The sequence below is a fragment of the Panicum virgatum genome, chromosome 2N (assembly GCF_016808335.1).
Source record: "Panicum virgatum strain AP13 chromosome 2N, P.virgatum_v5, whole genome shotgun sequence".
NCBI lineage: Eukaryota > Viridiplantae > Streptophyta > Magnoliopsida > Poales > Poaceae > Panicum > Panicum virgatum.
Window position 1 is genome coordinate 12,370,273 of NC_053146.1, and position 20,140 is coordinate 12,390,412.

A 20,140-nucleotide genomic window follows, 5' to 3' on the forward strand; every position below is an offset into this window, starting at 1 on the left:
GGTGCTTTTATAGGGGCGGGCGGGCGGCCTCGGCGTGCGGGCCAAGAAAGGCCGCGACGCGAGAACGCGGGCGCCGGGCAGCCTCGCCTTGAGTCCAGGTCGTCCACGGAAGGAGACGACCCTGACAGGTGGGGCCCGCCTGTCGGCGAGAGAGGAAGGAAGAGGAGAGGGAGATGGCGGACTGGGCCGTGAGCGCGAGATGGGCCGGAAAAACGGGCCGAGCGGGTTGGGCTGCGGGGAGAGGAAACAAAGGAGAAAGGGGGAAAAGGAGGTTGGGCCGGGCTGGAAAGGGAGGAAGGGAGAGGGTTTGTTTTTTTTTCCATTTGCCAAAAGAAAAATCAAACACATTCAAATTAAATTTGAACTCAAAGATTCAAATTCAAACTGAACAACAAGCAATAAAACAATGCATTTCGGCATGAATGCAACACAAACAAAACAACCTCATTTAATTTAGAAAACAACCAATATTTATTTTCTTTTACACTAAATTCTCTGTGAAGAAAACAAATGTTGGGGAAAAAAATTTAAAACTATGAGAAAATTATTAATTTATTTTTAATTTTAATCATGTCCTGAAATCTAAAAATTTCAGGGTGTGACATTTAGTCACCCTCTCATTTTAGTCACATAAGTAGGGGCCCTACTGGAGATGAAAATTTGAGCAAAATGACTAAAATATATGTTTAATCATCCAAATAGAGGCCATGCTGGAGTTACTCTTAGCCCGGAGCAGCGGCCGCTTGCTTTTTTTTTTGAAAAAGTTGCAGGAGCACTACTACGTCATTTAAGAGATGAAGTCAAAATCATTACAGTTCCAATATTACATAAAATAAATAACACTCTAACTCAGAAACAAAGTACTTAATCATTAAACATAAATGGTACCTCAGGATGGCCACAAGCCCTCCTTTCGTTGATCTCCTCCTTGATAGCATGCAAAAGCCCGGGGCTCCGCGTAGAAACGCTGCAATGCAAACGCACCTGGTCAGAGTCTCCTCTAGCCTACACGCAGACTCTAGGCTTCCACCTAATGCCAATGGTTATTTTTAAAGCACCCAGGAGCACTGGGGAGTCATGTAAGATTTCTGGGCGCCCACACTGACCAGACTCAGCACAGACAAAACTGCCTGAGGAGTCTCAGAACGCGTTATACCGAGACACGCACACCACCACACACGCACACACGCCTCAGTACTGAGGGGGGGCTGCCAGCCATGGCCTCCTAACAATATAATCTTCTTTATGTATTCTTTAATCTCAAGTTCTTAAACCCACTTCAGTCCACAAAAAAAGTTCACGATATCATTCTGTTGGTCCAAAGTCCGCAATCCACCATGACCTTTAGCTCCAAAAGTTCTCTCCATTCTCCTTGTGTGGCTCCTTAGAAGTCACCAGTCACACCTCATTAGTATCTCAGCGGAGGACGCCAGGTGGACTCATGTCTCCCAATCGTTATCGCGGGAATGCATGACAAGCCGCTTATGGTAAGCAGGTAGATGGCCAGAGCCGAGATGGACGGCAACAGCAAACCCACCTGCTCCACTAATGCGATCGCATTAGCCATCACAACTATAGTTTCTGTCTATATACTTCTCCAATTTAAAATATATAAATATATTATTATTGATACAGTATGCTCGATAAATATTGTAGATTTCATACCACATGATAGAATAGTTTTTTCTAAAAAAATAGACATAATCTTTGTACGAATCCAATGTAAAACTAAAATGAAAAAGATATATTGACTCCTGCTCCTAGCTTCCTGTGTGAATTGTTATTGAATGATTAAATAATACATACCCTAACTAGCTAGTGCATATTAGCGCGGACAATAAAAATTAGTGCAAATTGCTAAATTTTTATACCTATAAATATTATAAGAGTTTATTCAACTTTTTTAAATTTATTTCCAGTTCCGCCACTGGGGGCTAAAAACTAACCAACCAGACGGACGACGGGAGGCGGCCGGCGAAGGACTAAAATTACATAAGTAATATTTTAGACCACAACTACAAAAGGACTGAATGCTCCAACTGCTCGTATGGTTTTTTTTATTATGCATAAGCTCAGAGCAAATGTTCTTGTGGCATAATAGAAAATAGTAGGATTATTCAGAACTCTAACATTCTGATAACCATAGGCTAAAGTGACTGAAAGTCTTTTTTTTTCAAAACTCTGTTCAGAGCTTCTTGAGATGTGCATTTGGATGAATGGCCTGGTGGGCACAAAATACAAATAATTCAGATTTGTTTGAAATAGCATAGCATGCAGAATATAAAATATACTCTCTCTTTTTGGTGGAACCTAAAGTTGCTACAAGTAAAACATGCTCTCCGGCTTATGTATGTGTACCTTCTCGCTATGTACCACTCACTATGGGGGTGTTTGGTTCGGTGCATATGACTGAACCAGGGCCCCGGCGTGCAGCACAGCTAGGTTTGGTTGCCTGAACCACGTCCAGAACCTGTCCCCCGCCATGCATTTCTACCCCCCCTCTGCCTGCATCTGGAGAAACGCCCACGGACTCCGTTTCTTGGGAGCTAGGCTCGCGAGGTGCAAGGGTGGGCGATGGGGGCTAGAAAATGAACTATGTTCACGTTATATGCAGGCAACCAAACATAGTTTGTGTTCATCCTAGCCGAGTATATACTAGCAACCAAACAATGAGGTGTTGCATGACTTGAGCCTGTCCCAACCCAGCCTGGATGCTAGATACGAGCCAGGCTCCGCACAGCAACGAACCAAACGCGCCCTATGTCTCTATACTCTACTCACTATGTGTTGTGCGTTGTTTATATATATGTCTATCTTCGCATCATGTAATATGTTTGTGTACACTGACGGATCCACTATATATTGCCTGCACATTATAGCATATTTCAGCTTCTTCCGTTTTATTCTCTCTCACGGAATACTATTGCATCAGCCGGTTTTATTCTTTCTCACAGAATACTATTGCATTAGCCGAAATCAGCCGGTCAAAATTCCACCGGCTGAAATTGCTCTGATTCAACAAAATTTAGTTAAATGCAAATTACTTTATACTAGTACCAAACAGAAATGGGAAAAAAAAACTGCACCCCGTAGTTTACATTTTATACGCACATAGATGCATACTTTGCTTCACCTCCCACTGTACTATCCGTCCGTTACGGTGCACGAGATCGACATCCTATTGCTCCGACGATGCGCAGGGCGCGAAGAAACGAAATCGCGCTGACACGGGCGTGGCGAACAAACAAACTAAACACTCAGCAGCGCACCTGATGATCACACACATAACGTAGTATCAACCCATCACGGACGTCGACTGACAGATGTACAAGATCACAACCAGTTGACACCCGAGAAAAACAGAGCAGCAAGCACCCAGAGCTGCGCCTGTTCTAGTACCCTCCGCGCGCGCGCTTCTCGGGGTCACGGCCGGCGGCGGGGTCCCCGTGCCCGACGGCCACCTTGGCCACCTCGGCGGCGGGCGTGCCGGGCCTGGCCTTCTGGCACAGCACGAGGTAGCCGATGGCGCCGACGATCCGATCGGCGCCCGGCCCGTACGGCAGCCGGGCGCGCTGGTGCGGCACCTCCCCGGCTCCGCAGCCCGGCGGCCGCGTCGACGCCTCCACAGCCGCCTCGCTCGTCTTGGTGTCCGCGCTCCGGCGCCACTCCTCCCCCGCGCCGCTCCTCGCCATCACCCCTCCGCCTCGATCTCCCCGGCCCGCTCGCCTGACTCTACCTACTGCGTGCCGTGGTCTTGGACTCTCGCCGCTGCGATGCGAGGGCGAGGCTCGTGCCGGCGAGCTTTGTAGAGCGAGGTGGCCGCCGGCACACGTAGGGGGCGGCGGCAGGCAGGTGTTGGACGCTGGAGGCGACACGACACGACCAAGCGGTGTTGTTTCTTTTTTCGAAATCGGAGTACTAGGATGCACACGTACGATGGATCTATGTGCGGACCCTTGGACACCTCGCTTCGTCTAGACATGTCTTCAGGATCAGTCGCGTTCAGCTATTTCGAGACCTCCCTACACGATGGCGCCGGCGGGCGCCTTCCCGACGGCGGCGAGGATCTTGTCGTCGAGGTCGAAGGCCATGGGCTTGTCGCCGCGGCCTCTGCCGGCGTACTCGGCGTAGCGCTCCTTGAGGTCCTCCGGCAGGTTGGTCGTGCTCGCCCACCCCAGCGCCTCCTTCGCCGCCCGGGGCTCCGCGCAGAAGTGCTGCAAGCAATTGTTCAGACGGCCACGTCGATCAGCGCCGCCGGCCGTGGCGAGCGAGAGCAACCGCTTCACGCTTGGGCGACCTTACCATGTTGCGGAAGGGGAAGGCCTTCTTGGCGTCGACGCCGGCGGCGGCGGGGTCGTAGTGGACGATCTCCACGGCGGCGGCGCCCGCGGCCGCCGCGCACACCCTCGCCATGCCGTCCAGCGTCACGGCGCGGTCCGAGACGCAGTTGAAGACCCGCCCCGCCGCCGCGCCGGGGCGCCCGACGGCCAGCGCCAGCATGCTGGCGAGGTCCCTGACGTGCGTGATGTTGGTCAGCTGCATCCCGTTGCCCGGGATCGGCACCGGCCGCCCCCGCACGATTCCTGCGAGATCGAGTGACTGTGCTGTGAGATCATCGCCGGCGATCGCCGGAGAAAGAGAACTACACTTGTCGTGGTATTTGTTCTTAACTTCTTATTACTGTCGAAGAACCACTCCTCGCAGTCCTTGTTGTTGCCGGAGCCGATCATGTACTGCGGCCGGAACGACGCCCAGCTGCCGGCGAACTGCTCCGAGATGTACCGCTCCACGCCCACGTGCCCCGCGCTCTCCTTCACCGCGTCCTGCGCGGCGCCGGCGCTGCCGCCGCCGCCATTGTTATCTGTCACTCACAAAATGTCCATGGACGACGACTCTGGTAGCTGTGTGTGATCGAGGGAGGCTCGTTATTACTTATTACCCACCCCCTCGACTTGCGGCGGCTCGTCGGTCGGCCTGTAGATGCCGGAGCTGCTGATGAACAGGAACTGCCCCGCGCCGGACGACTTGGCCCAGTCCACCACCGGCCTGCGCGCGCGCAGCCAAACATCGCCGGTCACCATGGGAGTCTCATTCCGGCGTCGTGAGCAGCGGAGCGGAAGAGCCAGAGGAGTCGTCGTACTCACTTGACGGCGTCGAGGTCCTTCCGTCCTTGCCGTTGTTGTCGAGCACGACGTCGAACGACGCGCCGCCGACCGCCGCGCCGACGTCCGCCGGGTCGCCCCACACCGTCTTCCCGCCGGCGCTCGTCAGTTCCTGCCCCAACAAGGATATCCAGCGAAACTCGAGTGCCAAAGAAGTGAAGAAGAAACTCAGCGCCCAATGCATGCAGCGAGCAGAGAGCTATACCGAGAAGCGGGAGAAGGGCGGCTTCTTCATCTTGTCGGAGGCCTCGTCCCCGACGGTGAGCACGGTGACGGCGAGCCCGGCGGCGAGCAGCTCCTTGGCGAAGTAGAACCCGAAGACGGCGTGCCCGCCGCTGTTGGTGTTGACGACCAGCTCGCTCTTCTTGGCCTCCGCGCGCGCCGAGACCGCCGCGCGGGCCGCCGGCGCCGCGCGCGGGGAGAAGGACGGCCGCGAGGAGGGCCGGCGCGGGCGCGCGGAGGAGGCGGAGAACCGGCCGGACGCGAGCGCGGTGGCCGTGGAGGCGGCGAAGGCCATCGGTGGCCGGGAGGAAGGATGAGAGCGGGTGGGGCGATGAGTGGTGGACGCGGGATTGACTATTGAGGGGAGTTGGGACGTGGGATTTGGGAGGTGTGAGAGGCTAAAGAAGAAAAAAGGAGGAGCCTAGGCTAGGCTGCCATGGCAGGGAGCCATTGGAGTTTAGTGGCACAACATCTGTTGACGCAATACTGCAGTGGTGACTCTGCAACAACATAACCTGGCAAGTGATCTGCTAACCTTGAACCAAACCTCCTGCGCAAAGGTGCAGTGCAGACACAAGTGCTCGGCTGTTTTTCTTGCTTGATCACCTAAAGAACAGACTGGGTTCCAGCCTGTCTGCCGTTAGAATTTTGTTCTGCACCAACAGCCAAGTAAAAAACTTATGCTTTCCCTCGGCTTTCGCCTTTCAAATCGCATTGGCATTGAAGGTGCTGTAGGACCCGTTAAACTGAGCAAGAAACGCCGACTTGGACGAGTATTCACCACTTGCAGTCCACTTCCAAGCAATTGCATCCTGCCCCTCGTCAAGGGTGAACTGCGCCACCCGATCCCAAAGATATATAAACTCAGCCATTTTAGTAACTGAATTCATTCCCCATAAACCCTTGGTCCAACTCTGGTTGCATAATTCTACCTGGACTGTTCTGTATTTGCGCCATGCCCATTTGTACAAGTTTGGAGCGATATCAATAGGTGCCCTCCCATCCAGCCAAGTGGCATACATACTACACTCAACAGTTAGGTCGGATCCTCACGTTAGTTCCCTCGTCCTTAACTTGGGCCCTGTTTAGATGCAAAAAATTTTAGGTGTAAAACACTGTAGCACTTTCATTTGTATTTGGTAATTGCTAGTCTGTCAACTCGTGCTCCCGCACGGGCTAATTAGAATTAATATAAAAATAAGATCAATAATTATAATTATCCATCTCACGCTCTTTTCATCTATTAAATATTCTAACACATACTCTAAAATATATATTTTCATTATTTAGTTACAATAAATATCATTTTGTGCACCTCCATATGTATTCAATATATGTTTAGTTGAACTATTTCAATATATGTTTAGTTGAACTATTTGTTTGCGAATTGGTGTTCTTATCTCTTCCATCATATATGAATATATGGTGACATATATCGTGGGTAATATTTTTATATAAATAATATATTAATAATGATAGAAATAGTAATTTTAGAATTTAATATTGGTGCACTTTAATATATTATTGTAATTATATAATTTAGATTCAGATTTATGAGTAATTTAACTAACAATAATAATGACATAATTAGATAATTTATATGCAAATTTAGGGGGGGTATTTGTATTATTTTTATAATGACATAGGTGGGTAATTTACACAAAGATTAGGGGGTTACTTTAGATTTTTTTTATAATGACAGAGGTGGGTAATTTAGATACATGTTTAGGGGGTTATTTTCATAATGGCAGAGGTGGGTAATTTATTAGGAAAGATAACTGATCCAATAATTATTATAATTAGAGTCATTGGATTGATGGCTAGATGTTTCTGATTTTTATGAGAATTTATAGGATTTCTCTATTTTTTCAGAGTGTCCACCTAGGATCCTAGGTGGCTTCACGTGAAGACTCCAAAAGAGTCTCCAATTAGTAATAGTAAGATTGTCCCACTATGGGTTGACTAGGCTCAAAAGATTCGTCTCACAAATTATAGTCAAACTGTGTAATTAGTTATTTTGTTTAACTACATTTAATACTTCATGCATGCGTTCAAAGATTCGATGTGACGAGAAATCTTATAAAGTTTTGGAATTTTGAGTGCATTTAAACAGGGCTTGGCGTACCTTTAGCGATCTGCACTGCAGTAGTGTAGTTCCCCTCATCCCCTGCAAAGTAGCTAATCCACCGTGCTTGCTCTGCTGCGAAATGTACCAGCTGGCCGCGTGATCTATTTGGCCTGTCCCTTGCATGTATCATGTATGTACAATCAGTGTGTAGCTAGACAGCTCTATGCCCACGGCCGCGCTCGAACTCAGGCCCCAGGGCGCACAATTATCCCTCAAATCGTCTTTCACTTGCCCTAGCTTAGTAGGCAGTGTGGACGTGTTGCTTCCGCCTTGAAAAAGAAGAACGAGGAGGAAGAAGGAAAAAAAAAGACAGAAAAGAGCAGAGAAGAGAGACAGGCTAGCTAGCTAGTCTTCCAACTCAGCGAGCACCAGCCGAAGAATCCAGCAAGGCATTTGCTTTTTGGTAGGCTCCACAAGGCTAGGCTCTCGATCTCTCTGGTGCAGTGAAGTAAAAATTCTCTGCTGGCACTTTTGTCTCGAGGCTGATGCATAATCCACTTTCATTATTTGGCTGCATCATTACTGTAATATTTGGCTGCTTCGTTCCGTAGGACTGAAAGGTTTTTCTTTTTCTAAACAACGCATTTTTTTATTTTTTACTTGCACCCTCGAGGCATCAAAACATCGTATAACTAACGTGAGATTTTAACCACCAATTTTTATAGGATTATAGATCATTTTATTAATATATTCATGGACCTGTCGAGGGGCGAGGGCAATGCATATTTTTATTTAATGATGGACAAACTAAAAGGAATTGATTTAGAACAAAGTTCGCTTGAAATTACTTATATTTATGACAGAGAGATTGAGAGAATGCAAGTGAGGATCAAGGGACTGATACGATAACGGTTAAACACACGCTACCAGCTTCCTAGTAGTATGTTCCCTCAGTTGTAAAAAGAATGCAACTTTTTCTTCGGGCAAATAAAAAAGAATGCAACTCTTATTTCTAAGAAGTTAAATAATTTTAAAATGGATTAAACTTAAACAACTAACATTTATGGCACATAATAAGTATCATTAGATTAATTATGGAATATGTATTCATACTAAAACTATTTAGAAATATAAATATCAGTATTTTTTAATTTAATTAAATTTGAAATTATTTGCGGAGGGATATGTATATGTTCCATAAAAAGAAGCTAAAGTTTATGAACGAAACCGCAATCACAAGACGACAACGTAACCGATCTAGCTGTATTATTATTACAAAAAAATACCTCTGCTTGAATAACCTGTCATGTCGTCGTGTAGCTCTCAGGTGAAGTTTTTTTTTAAAAAAAAGAACTCTCATGTGAAGTGAGTTGTGATTCCAACCAGAAGACTCTGGATCGAGTTGAAGCTCCTCGATCGATATCATTTTGCTTTGGTTTCTTCGGTTGATGGAAAAGAAAATCTGAGCCTCTGCATCGTCAGCACACTGCGGAGCCTCGCTCAGCCCTGAACACAAAAGGCTGCTACCTGTTGTAATGGCCTTGTTTGGTTGGTGCTAAAATTCTAGCACGCTATGAATAGTAAAAATTTTGACCGCTAATTACGATGTCAAACAAAGTCAGTTTAGAAAATCAATTTCAGAACCCCTGCGCTAGTGACCATAAAGAATCTAACGAGGCCTTTGACCACGCGATTAGAGGAGGGTCACTGTATCATCACTGTAGAAAATCATCAATTAATTACCGTCATTAAATTCGTCGCGAAAAGTTACACTCATCCCTAAAAAGGTTTTACAAATAGACTTCATTTAGTGTTTCATGCATGCGAGATTTTTTTTTCGAGATGCGTGCGTGTTACTCCCTCCTTCTCCGTTTATAAGGCACACACGCATATCAAAATTCAAATATTTATATCTTTGACCAATAATTTAAATATTAATTTTTAATTTTTATAATGTAAATTTTATATGATTGGATTCGTCATCAAATATAGTTTACAATGATTATAAATTTATAATCATAAGTAATATAATATATGACAAATAAATAGTCAAAGTATCGTTTGGAAGACCGTGCCATGTTCCACCGTGTCTTATAAACAAGAAAGGAGGGAGTAGTTTTCTAGCACAGCCAAACAATACCAATGCACAGAAGCTCAATGAACCTTTGGCACGCCCTCACATAAAAAAAAATCAAGTATTTGGCACGGTGAGCTTTTGTTATCTGTGCTGTGGAAGATCTCGGGGGCCGGGGGCAGAGGACGGTCGCCGGCGTGGAACTCCACCACCGAAGCTGATGCGGCCATGGCGATTTTTTTTAAGCTGCGGCCATGGCGATTGGCGACACGGCCGCGTCGGAGAGAGAGAGAGAGTCTTTTCCTTTTGGCGCACCCTGCTTTATTCCAAAGCACAAAAGAAGAAAGCCAACCCCAACCCCGTCCTATCGAAACCATATTCGCTTGCCCATCCCCATCCAATTCCAGTCACGACCGCACGACCTCGCCCACCAGCCGGCAGCCGCCACGCCGGCCGCAAACCCCCCGCACCAAGCAAACCCGAACAGAGGCCGCGGGCGATCGGAGAAGGTAGAGCCCGCGATGGGGTGCGGGCCGTCCAAGGAGGACGCGGAGGGCGGGGCCGCGTCGCGGTGCCGGGAGCGGAAGCACCTGCTGCGCGCCGCCGCGCTGCGCAACGTCGGGGCCGCGCTCTCGGACTACGCCGCGGGGGAGGCCGACCGCCACGACGCCGCCGTCGTGCCGCGCTCAGGGGGCCGCGGCGGCGCTCAAGGCGCTCCCGCCGCCGCCGCTCGACGCCGTGCTCCCGCCGCCCCCGCCGCCGGGCTCCGGCGAGGGCGAGGCCCCCGCGCCGCTGCAGCGGTCCATAAGTGCGCCCGACATCCCGCTGCAGCCGCCCATCCGGAAGGCCCGCTCCGGGGAGGCGCCCATCATGGAGGAGGAGGACGGCGAGGGCGAGGGCGACGCCGACGGGGAGGACGCCCCGCTGCGCCGACGCCGGCGGGGGGAGGACGACGCGCAGCTCCCGCCCCCGCCCCCGCCCCCCGCCACCGCCGGCGAACGTCCCCCCGCCCTCGCGCTCCCCGCCGCCCGTGCCCGCGCCGGAGACGGACCGCGGCAAGCAGGCGCCTCGGGAGGGGAGTTTCTTGAACGACTACATCTTCGGCTCCCACGACGACGCCATGCCGCCGCCGCCGCTGCCCACGCTGGACCCCGCCGCCGAGCCGTCGTGGGCGGCCGAGCGGAGGGAGCCCGCACCGCCGCCCGAACCCGAGAAGCAGCCTCCGCCGCAGCCGGAGGACGTGGCCGAGGGCAAGAGGCTGGCGGTCGAGCCCGCGGCGCGCCGGGCGGCGACGCAGAAGGCGTCGAGGAAGGCGGAGGGCAAGAAGGCCAGGATCGCCATGGTCACGCCGCAGCCGGTCAGGCTGGGCGACGTCCTGCGCAAGCTCGACGAACACTTCCTCAAGGCGTCCGAGGCCGCGCACGAGGTGTCCAAGATGCTCGAGGCCGCGCGGATGCACTACCACTCCAACTTCGCCGAGAAGCGAGGTACCTTCCATGCCTGCTCTGTTCGCATCCTCTCTGAGCTCAAATTCTATTGAAACCCGTGCCGATTGTATCAAAGATAACCTTTTTTTAATTCTTTCATGGATGAAAATGCTTACTACGAAACATTGCACATAAATAAACTTGGGAGCGCCGTATAGACAAGACTGTAGGGAGACGTGCAATAGATAGCTAATGTTTTACTTGATACTTATGGCAAAAGTTGAACTGTTCCACATGATAGACTAAGACCTTGAGTGCCTTACTTGATTGCATTGTTAACTGCTGAAATGGGTTGATTGCTTTGGTAATTATTATTGTAAAGGTATCATATTCTGGCTCTATTATGTGTCTGTTGAGGTGGATGCTGTGTTCTTAAGGGAATGTGGTTCAGAGAGGCAGGGGAATGTTTATTTATTTACAACTGTTTGGGGACCGAGGCAGGGTTGGGGCCTGGGGGCTACACCAGGTGGCAATTGTCTTCGCTCCATGGTTTGTTTTAAAGTTCAGTTGAGCAGTCTCTATCCTGCTTGTATTTGTGGGGCTGTCCTGATTGACAGATACAACTCAAGTTGGTATGTGTACATTTGCAGTAGTCTTCAGTTGTTAACAGCATGGTTCCTGTGTCTTACTAGGATTTGTTGACCATTCTGCAAGAGTGATGCAAGTCATCACTTGGAATCGCTCATTTAAAGGGATCCCCCAACCACAAAATGTCAAGAATGAGTTGGACGATGATGAATGGGAGACACATGCTACCGTACTCGATAAGTTGCTTGCATGGGAGAAAAAAATATGCCATGAAGTGAAGGTAAAATATGTCTATCTTATTCACTAGTTTAAAACATAGACTGTTTCAATCACTCATTCTGTTATAAGCACACATTTTTCAATGTGTTCTCTGCCACACTCACAGAAAAGGACTGTTTCACATTGTTATTTATTTTGTCTCAGAAATTATCTCTCCAGTTTTATTTGCATCGAGAATCATGCATACATGCCATTCATTCTTGCAAAAATTCTACAGGTGTCACTAATTTCTTGGTATTTTACCTCTGGTAATTATTATTTTTCACCTTCTGGCCATTAAACTCCGCCAACTGGTCCATGAACATTTGTAGCCATATTATTGATAGGTTAAGGACCCTTGTACTAGTCCATGATCATTCCCTACCCATGTGCTGGGCTCCATAATGTTGAAACCATCCTTGTTCTTCATTGTTTTAACCTGTTTTCATTCATACATATGACGGTGCATATTTACCATTGGCACAGGAGTTCGAGGTTATCAAAGTGACATATCAACGAAAGCTAGCTGTTCTAAACAGGAAAAAGCAACGTGGTGTTAGTTCTTCATCAATCGAGAAGACCAAGTCCATAGTCACTTGCACACAAAATATATAGTTGATTTGCAAACGATGGAGTCAACTGTTTCAGAAATTAACTGCTTAAGAGATCAGCAGCTTTACCCAAAGCTCCTTGAACTAGTGAACGGGTAAGCTCTTTTAACTTTTATGTACCGACCACCAACCTCTATTTTTCTATTTACTATATGGTTTCCTTGTGGCTCACATCTCCTTACTTTAGTTCCTGACATGTAGGACCTTAATTTCATTTTTTAGTCGATTATAACAAGTCATTTTGTGCTAGCTTGACATGTATCAGACTATCAGTCTACATTGTTATTTTTTTTCTTTATTAAAGGAAGATATTCCTTTAGATAAGTAACCATCTGAAGAAATGATGTATAGCCTTCATAGTGTACCTTCCACATATTTTCTCAGCATGATTTTAGTTCGGCGAGTATTCCACTACTTGTGGCACGGAAAAGTAGGATTTGGGCCACCCAACATATGTGAAACTCTATTGTATTATGGAAATTATGCCTGTTCCTCTGGCATTATTGGGCTTCGCTAAACCTAATGAAGACCAGATAAACAAGTGAATGTTACACTTCTGCATACTACAAGTAACGAATTGTTTTGTTTTCACACTGACAGGTTGTGGCACATGTGGGACGTTATGTACACTCAACAGAAACTACAGCTAAGGATCATCACAGAGCTCAAATCTTCTGATATCTCCATCGATACGAAGGAGTATGTAGGAAGCCTCTACAACTGGATCAAGCTAAATGTAATCCCCATCGATACGAACCTGAAGCCAAACTCGTCTCAGCCACATGAGACCACACCTCCAATCAAGCGGTTGCTGCATGGTTGGCATGATATGCTTGAGAAGCTCCCAGACGATGCTGCAAAGAAGGCCATACACACGTTTGCGGAGGTGGTGAACGCGATCCTAGTTCATCAGGATGATGAACTGAAGCTGAGGATAAAAATCGAGGAGACTAGGAGGGATCTTGAGAAGAAGAGAAGGCAGTTCGACGACTGGGCGCAGAAAAATTGGGACAGAGGAGCAAGTATTCCTGATGGCAACAATCCTGGGCGTGCTGACCCAGCGGCGGAGCGGAAAACCGTGGTAGATAGGGTGGAGGCTGCACTGAAGGACATGGAAGATCAGTATCAATGTTCTTAAGGCGTCGCCTAGGCGATGACTAGGCGACAAGGCGTGCTTGTGGTGGTAGGCGTCCCCCTCGCCTTGCCAAGATGCCTATGGCGTCCGCCTTAGGCACGAGGCATCCTCCTAGGCGTCGCAAGGCGTCGTCTGGGCGTCCCAGAGGACGAGGCGGGCGCCATAGATGGGGTATCGCGCGGGAAATCGAGGGGCGCGCGGGAAATCCAGGGCCGGGCGGGAAATCGAGGGGTGGGCGGGAAATCGAAGGTGCGGGCGCGAAATCGAGCGGCAAAACCACCCAATCCCTACAAAATCGAGAGAGAATAGAAAGAGAGAGAAGAACGAGAGGGACTGAGGGAGGCGGAAGAACTCGCGGCACCTGGGCGAATCTTGGGCGACGGTGACCCCTGCGCCGCCGCGCATCTCCGCCTATCCGCGAGGCCACTGCCTCGTGCGGCCCTGCCTCCTCTGCGCCACATCTGCTGGTCGGCGGCCCCGGCTCCTCTACGCCGCCGTGCGGCCCGGGCTCCTCTGGACCTCTTCTGCTGGTCAACGGCAGCTGGTCCGCGGCCTCGTGCGGCCCTTCGCAAGACTGCAATGGCTAGGTAATTCATCTGCAGTCTCCCCGTCCCCTCCCCTCTGCTTCGCTGCTCTTGCTTGCTCTGCTGCTAGTGCTGGCTCTACTGCTTGCTTTGCTGCTAGTGCTGGCTCTACTGCTTGCTCTGCTTTTTGCCTCTAGCCCTCTACTGCTTGCTTAAATACTAGTGTGGGGCTCTGCTCTGCCATTTAAAATCAACTCATATGGTTATATGTTAGTGGCTTTGTGATATGTGCCTCTTTTGTTTACTCTTTGTGCCATGTGATGCTGCTTTGTGCTATGGGCTAGCTAATCAATATACAAATGCTATGGTCTGTCATCTACGACTAGTATACAAGTATACACTATACTGAACAATGCTTTTGTTCTTTATGCACAGCCAACAGGGAAACAATACAGCAGCAAGTCCAGCTTCAGTGGCAGCCGAGTACGATCCTAAGACTGGTCCAAAGAGAAGACCAGCAAACTCAAAAGATCCAGGATGGGAGTTTGGCTACTGGGAAGACCCTAAGGATCGAGATAAGGTGACATGCAAGTTGTGTAACAAGAAGATTCCAGGAGGAATTAAAAAGTTTAAGCAACATCTTGCTGGTGGTAGCAGCTGCTGTCACCTAGGTGATATGGGTCTTGGTTGTTTGGTCTAGCCTGTTTCTTTTTCTTGTAATAGTTGACTAGCGTTTTTTTTTGGACGAGTTACAGGCCCTTTTTTCTGTAACTCTTTGGGGCTCTTCCCCTTTATTCTTCTTAATATATTGATACGCAGCTCTCCTGCGTGTTCGAGAAAAACATCTTGCTGGTGGTTATGGAGATGTTATTATATGTCCACAGAGCAACACTGAATTAAGGAAAAAGATGAAAGCATATTTGGATGGCAACAAGAGGAGGAGACCAGTGTACTTGGATGATGAAGAGAATGCTGAGAATAGTGGAGAGGAAGATGAAGATGTGGTGGAGGTGGTACAAGAAGAGGCTTCAGGGGCTGCCACTGCAAATTCCCAGGTCACCAAGGTGCCAAGTTCAGGAACTGCAGCTAAAAGAAGGCAATCAACCCTTCAATTCAAGCCTGCAACAGCAAGCAAGGGCAAGACAAAGCCAAATGAGAATAAGAAGTCAGTTGCTGCTATGTTTAGAAGATCTCCTGAAGAGATTGTTGATGAAAGGCATTCAGGGAGGTTCCAAAAGACCATCCAAAACAGTATGAGGACTAAGGAGAAGCATTATGTGGATCTGCAATGGGCTATGTTTTTCTACGAGGCGGGCATAGCAATCCATGCAGCTGCTGCAAGACAGTTTGAGGTTGCACTTGAGGCCACAACACAATATGGTTCTGGATATGTGCCTCCTTCTGAACACATGCTCAGGGAGCCATTGCTTTGGGAGTGTGTCAAGCTGACAAGTAACATGAGGGTTGACCATGAACGAGCATGGAAGCATTATGGCTGCACACTTATGTCAGATGGTTGGACCGACAAGAGAGGGTGTCACTTGATCAACTTTCTTGTGAATAGCCCAGAGGGGACTTATTTTTTGGAGTCAATTGATGCATCAGGTGAAGTACATGATGCCTATTTGCTAGCTGATCTATTGGAGGAAAGAATTGAGCAGATTGGAAAAGAGTGGTTCAAGTTGTCACTGATAATGGTGCTAACTACAAGGCAGCAGGCAAGCTTCTAATGGATAGGATTCCTACACTGTTTTGGAGTCCTTGTGCTACACATTGCCTGGATCTTATGTTGGAGGACATAGGGAATTTGAAGGAATTTAAGAAGACTATTACACGTGCTAGGGGGTCACCAATTTCATTTATAGGCATGGGAGAATTCTTAGTGCAATGAGGGAGAAGACAAATGGTAAAGAAATTGTGAGACCTGGTGCTACTCGATTTGCCACTGCATATCTTTTTTTGAAGAGCTTGTATACGCTCAAGGATCCATTGAAGGCCTTATTTGTTTGTGACATATGGACTACCAGCAAGTTAGCAAAAACTAATGCTGGGAAAAAAACACATGACACTATGCTCTCTACTGAATTCTGGAACTTAGTTGAAGATTGCCTTGGAGCTTCAGCCCCACTGCTTATTGTGCTAAGGGCTGTTGATGGTGATGAGAAGCCGGCAATGCCAGAGGTTGCTGCACTAATGGCTGAAGCAAAGGAAAAGATAAAGCTAAGTTTTGCCACTCAAAACAAGTCAGGGCTGCTCAAAAAAAAATCATGGGAATTATTGAGAAACATTGGTTGAACCAAATGGATCATCCATTGTATGGGGATGCGCTGTATTTGAATCCAGGAAAATTGTTTCCCCTCATAAAAGCTGATGATGATGAAACTGTTGGGCAGCTAAGGGCTTGCTTCCTTAAAGTGCTTCGAAGAATGGTACCGGAGAGGGAAATTCGGAACAAGATCAATGATCAAGCCATGGACTATGAGTGTCAAAGAGGAGATGCATTTTCAGATGAAATGGCTATAGAAAACATTGAATCAAAGAGCCCTCGTAAGTGTTGTTAATTTCAGCCATTTATTACAGCTAGATAAGTTCATTTCATTACTCTTAATGTGTGCTATGCTTGAATTTGCCATTCTAGTTGATTGGTGGCGTTCCTATGGTGGCTTGGCCATTGACTTGCAAAGGTTTGCTAGGCGTGTTGTTGGTCTATGTGCTTCCTCAGCTGGCTGCGAGCAAAATTTGAGTACCTTTGAACAAGTGAGTTACTGTACTATGTAGTTTGTTTGCTGTTTTTCAGCAAAATATATAATTACTAATCCATGATCTTTCCAGATCCATACAAAGAAAAGGAACCGGCTGCTACATAAGAGATTGAATGCCATTGTCTTCATTTCATACAACCGCAAGATGAAAACTAGATTTCAAATGTTGCGTCAGAAGAAGAAAAACATTGATCTTTTGGTCATTTCATATTTTGATTGGGACAATGAATGGGCTGATTCGTTGCATGTACCTCCTCAAGGTCATCGTGGCTGTGAGTTGGATGATGGTCTCACATGGAACCTTGTTGATGAAGTTGTTGGAGCATCAGAAGCACTTCGTGGTCGCAATCTTCCTAGGACAGCTCATAGAAACAACCATGGTGAGCCAATCACTTACAGGAAACGTGCAAGAAGTTCTGCTACAATTGTTGAAGATAATGAAGATGAACACATGGGTTCAGAGAATGAAGAAGAGGAAGAGCTTCAAGATCCATATGATGATGTAGATGTCACCGGTGATGAGGATTCTCCCTCCAATGATGCTGAAGAAAACAGAGATGCTGCTAACTCCAATGAATTTGATGATGGATATTGAGAGCTGAGAGATGAGAATTGAGAGATTTAGACTAATGCATGATGCTTTTGCCTTGTGCCCTACTTATTATCTTTTATTCTGTAATGTGGTCCAAAACTGTGGACGGGGACCTATTAATCATGTCCACTAGATTCTAAGCTTGTGGACTGAAGTACTGAACTAATGATATTAGTTATATTGTCATTCCCATGCATTTATGTTGCTAATGTCCAGCTTTCATTTAATTAGGTTTGTTGTTGGTCTTGCTGATTGATTTCTTGCTCATTCTTTATGTAGCTTGCTGCTTGGGAGAAGAGAAAGAATGGCAGGAGCAATTGGGAAGGGAAGAATCTATGGTACAACAGCTCAACAAAGGTATGTATATGCTACTAAATTTTTTGCTGTCATAGTATATTTAGGATACGTCTATGGCGTCGCCTCGCCGCGCGCCTTATACGCCTAGGTGTTGTGAGGGGGGTAGGTCGCCACGAGTCGCCGCAGCGCCGTGAGAACATTATAAGACCCAATGCAGGGTAGTCAGGGATAAGTCCCCCAATCTCCTTTGGTCGAACCTGCCGGAGCTTTTCCGCGTTGTGTCGGACTTCTCCCTCCAGTCAGCAAGGTATTTCAAGGGCTTATGGTCGATGGCGCAAACAAATGATCAGCTGGATGATTGATCTGCGGGCGCCTGCTATATTTTGCTGTGGTGGCTTTTGTATGTATGTATGTATGTGTTGAATTGAATGTTGATAAGCTTGATATGTTGTTATATGTCAGTTTTGAGTTGCAGTTGTGCCAAAGGTGAAAGGATGGATGGCTCTAGATCTTTTGGAGCTATGGCTGTTGTAATGCAAAGTATAGGTATAGAATCTCTGTATAATGTTGGAAAAGTGAACTATGATTTTGTTCTTGGTTATGACTAGTTTGTATCATGGCATCTTGGAAAATAAAAACTCCCATTTGTCCATTCATTTTCAAATTAGCAGTTTGTAGGATCAAGAACACCGACTAGAGGGGGGGTGAATAGGCGGTTTAAAAACTAAAACCAATAACACTAGAGAAATTTAATTAGTAACAAAGGAAAGCCCTATGTTATGCTATTACTATCTCTAGATGGGTTTGCAACCTAGGGTGACAAGACACAAATCAAGCTCTAGTAAAGTAAATTGCTCAAAGTAAAGACAAGAATAAAAGTGAGCAAGAGAAGTAACCAAGCTTGACACAAGAATATATCCCGTGGTGTCGATGACTTGCCGGTCACCCCTAATCCACGTTGAGGTGGATTCCAAGAATCAACCGCTCCTCTATCAAGAACCTCTTGATCTTGAGCCGGCTTGAAACAAGGAACCGCTCCACACCTCGATTCCACTAGAGTTGCTCTTCACCACTCCGGTGAGGTGAGCACAAAACCTCTCACAACCGAAATCGGGGCTCCTCAACAATCTCCTTGGAGGTGCTCCACGAAATCCACTTCTCCAAGCCGTCTAGGGAGCGGCAACTCCCAAGAGTAACAAGTTGATGACGCTTGTTTGAAGTTTCCCTAATGCCACAAAGTTCAAACTCTTGATGCAATGCACTAGGAAGCTCTCACACTCTCAAAAATGCAATCTCTAAGCAAGTGTGTGTGAGAGAGGGATGCCTTAGCTCTAATGTGTCAAGAATGCTATCCAAATGGCCAAGAGAGTCACCCAATGGCCGGGCATTGGGTATATATAGACACCCCTTCAAAAACTAGCCGTTACACTCTTTTCTGCGAAGTCGCGGACCGTCCGCGGTTCAAAAACCGGACTGTCCGCCGTTATAAACCAGTGAGTCAGAGTGCATTTAATGCGTGTCAGAACTAGCCGTTAAGCCCTGGCGGACCGTCCGCTCCCCAGGGGCGGACCGTCCGCAGTTAAGAGTTCCACACCACCAGAGACTAACATCGTCTCTGGAACAACTTTGTGATTTGCCTGCGGACCGTCCGCGCCTCAGCAGCGGACCGTCCGCAGTTTAACTTTTGAGCCCAAACCAGAGAAACAACCTCTCTGGTACAAACTTGAGATTAACCGGCGGACCGTCCGCGCCCCATGGGCGGACTGTCCGCCGTTCAACTTTGAAGTCCACACTGACAGACACCCTTTCTGGTACAAGTTTGAAATACAGTAGCGGACCGTCCGCCCAACTGGGCCGGACTGTCCGCCAGCCCACCAGAGCCTCTGCAAGCTCTCTGGTACGGGCGCGGACTGTCCGCCCCTCAGGCGCGGACTGTCCGCCGTTACTCAGTCAGCTCTCGAACTTAGTCTATTTCAAATCTTTTCAATACGCCGTTAGCCCTCATGCATGCAACTAGACATTTTGAGCAAAATGGCACTAAAGACCCATCAAGCATGAGTACACAACCCCTCTTGATAGTACGGCTATCTATCCAACAAATCCGGTCACTTTTCATCCACTAAACGCCTTGTGACTGGTAAAATGCAAAAGCCCTATTTTATACCTTTGCCTTGTGCCCGAGCTTTGCTCATCATCTCCAAAACTACATACGTTCACAACCAAATCTCTTTCATCCATGGATCAACCTATACTCATTATCTCAAATGAAATCGTTAATCCACAAACCGTTGTCATTAATTACCAAAACTCGAATTAGGGGCCTAGATGCTTTCAATCTCCCCCTTTTTGGTAATTGATGACAACACTAAATTTTGGAGTGATAAAAGTGTTCAAGTCAACTTTATACACTAGGCATAAGG

General features: G+C 47.6%; 3 protein-coding genes and 2 pseudogenes across 3 annotated transcripts; 3 read left to right on the plus strand and 2 right to left on the minus strand.

Annotated features, from left to right (window-relative positions):
- Window positions 1–3,014: 3,014 nt before the first annotated feature.
- On the minus strand, window positions 3,015–3,732 carry LOC120659781. The gene has a single exon (XM_039938014.1). It carries the CDS (start codon window positions 3,690–3,692, stop codon window positions 3,393–3,395), a length of 300 nt encoding a protein of 99 aa, XP_039793948.1. The 5' UTR covers window positions 3,693–3,732; the 3' UTR covers window positions 3,015–3,392.
- A 145-nt stretch (window positions 3,733–3,877) lies between these two features.
- On the minus strand, window positions 3,878–5,786 carry LOC120659778 (annotated as a pseudogene).
- Window positions 5,787–9,683: 3,897 nt separating this feature from the next.
- Window positions 9,684–18,327, plus strand: LOC120659782 (annotated as a pseudogene).
- LOC120659780 lies at window positions 13,602–18,194 on the plus strand. The gene is made up of 3 exons (XM_039938013.1): window positions 13,602–14,132; window positions 14,505–14,696; window positions 17,703–18,194. The coding sequence occupies exons 1-3, from the start codon at window positions 14,125–14,127 to the stop codon at window positions 17,866–17,868; spliced, it is 366 nt and encodes a 121-aa protein (XP_039793947.1). The 5' UTR covers window positions 13,602–14,124; the 3' UTR covers window positions 17,869–18,194.
- Window positions 15,339–17,609, plus strand: LOC120659779. The gene is made up of 3 exons (XM_039938012.1): window positions 15,339–16,616; window positions 16,708–16,826; window positions 16,902–17,609. Exons 1-3 carry the CDS (start codon window positions 16,337–16,339, stop codon window positions 17,424–17,426), a joined length of 924 nt encoding a protein of 307 aa, XP_039793946.1. The 5' UTR covers window positions 15,339–16,336; the 3' UTR covers window positions 17,427–17,609.
- Window positions 18,328–20,140: the final 1,813 nt, after the last annotated feature.

What these genes read in the sequence shown, in the direction of transcription:
- LOC120659781 (XM_039938014.1), bottom strand. Translation starts at nt 3,692, where the DNA reads ATGGCGAGGAGCGGCGCGGGGGAGGAGTGGCGCCGGAGCGCGGACACC.
- LOC120659780 (XM_039938013.1), top strand. An exon ending in ATTCCAGGAGGAATTAAAAA is followed by an intron (nt 14,697 to 17,702) that starts GTTTAAGCAACA and finishes TTCTTTATGTAG; the next exon opens with CTTGCTGCTTGGGAGAAGAG.
- LOC120659779 (XM_039938012.1), top strand. Translation starts at nt 16,337, where the DNA reads ATGGGAATTATTGAGAAACATTGGTTGAACCAAATGGATCATCCATTG. An exon ending in CATTGAATCAAAGAGCCCTC is followed by an intron (nt 16,617 to 16,707) that starts GTAAGTGTTGTT and finishes TTGCCATTCTAG; the next exon opens with TTGATTGGTGGCGTTCCTAT. An exon ending in ATTTGAGTACCTTTGAACAA is followed by an intron (nt 16,827 to 16,901) that starts GTGAGTTACTGT and finishes TGATCTTTCCAG; the next exon opens with ATCCATACAAAGAAAAGGAA.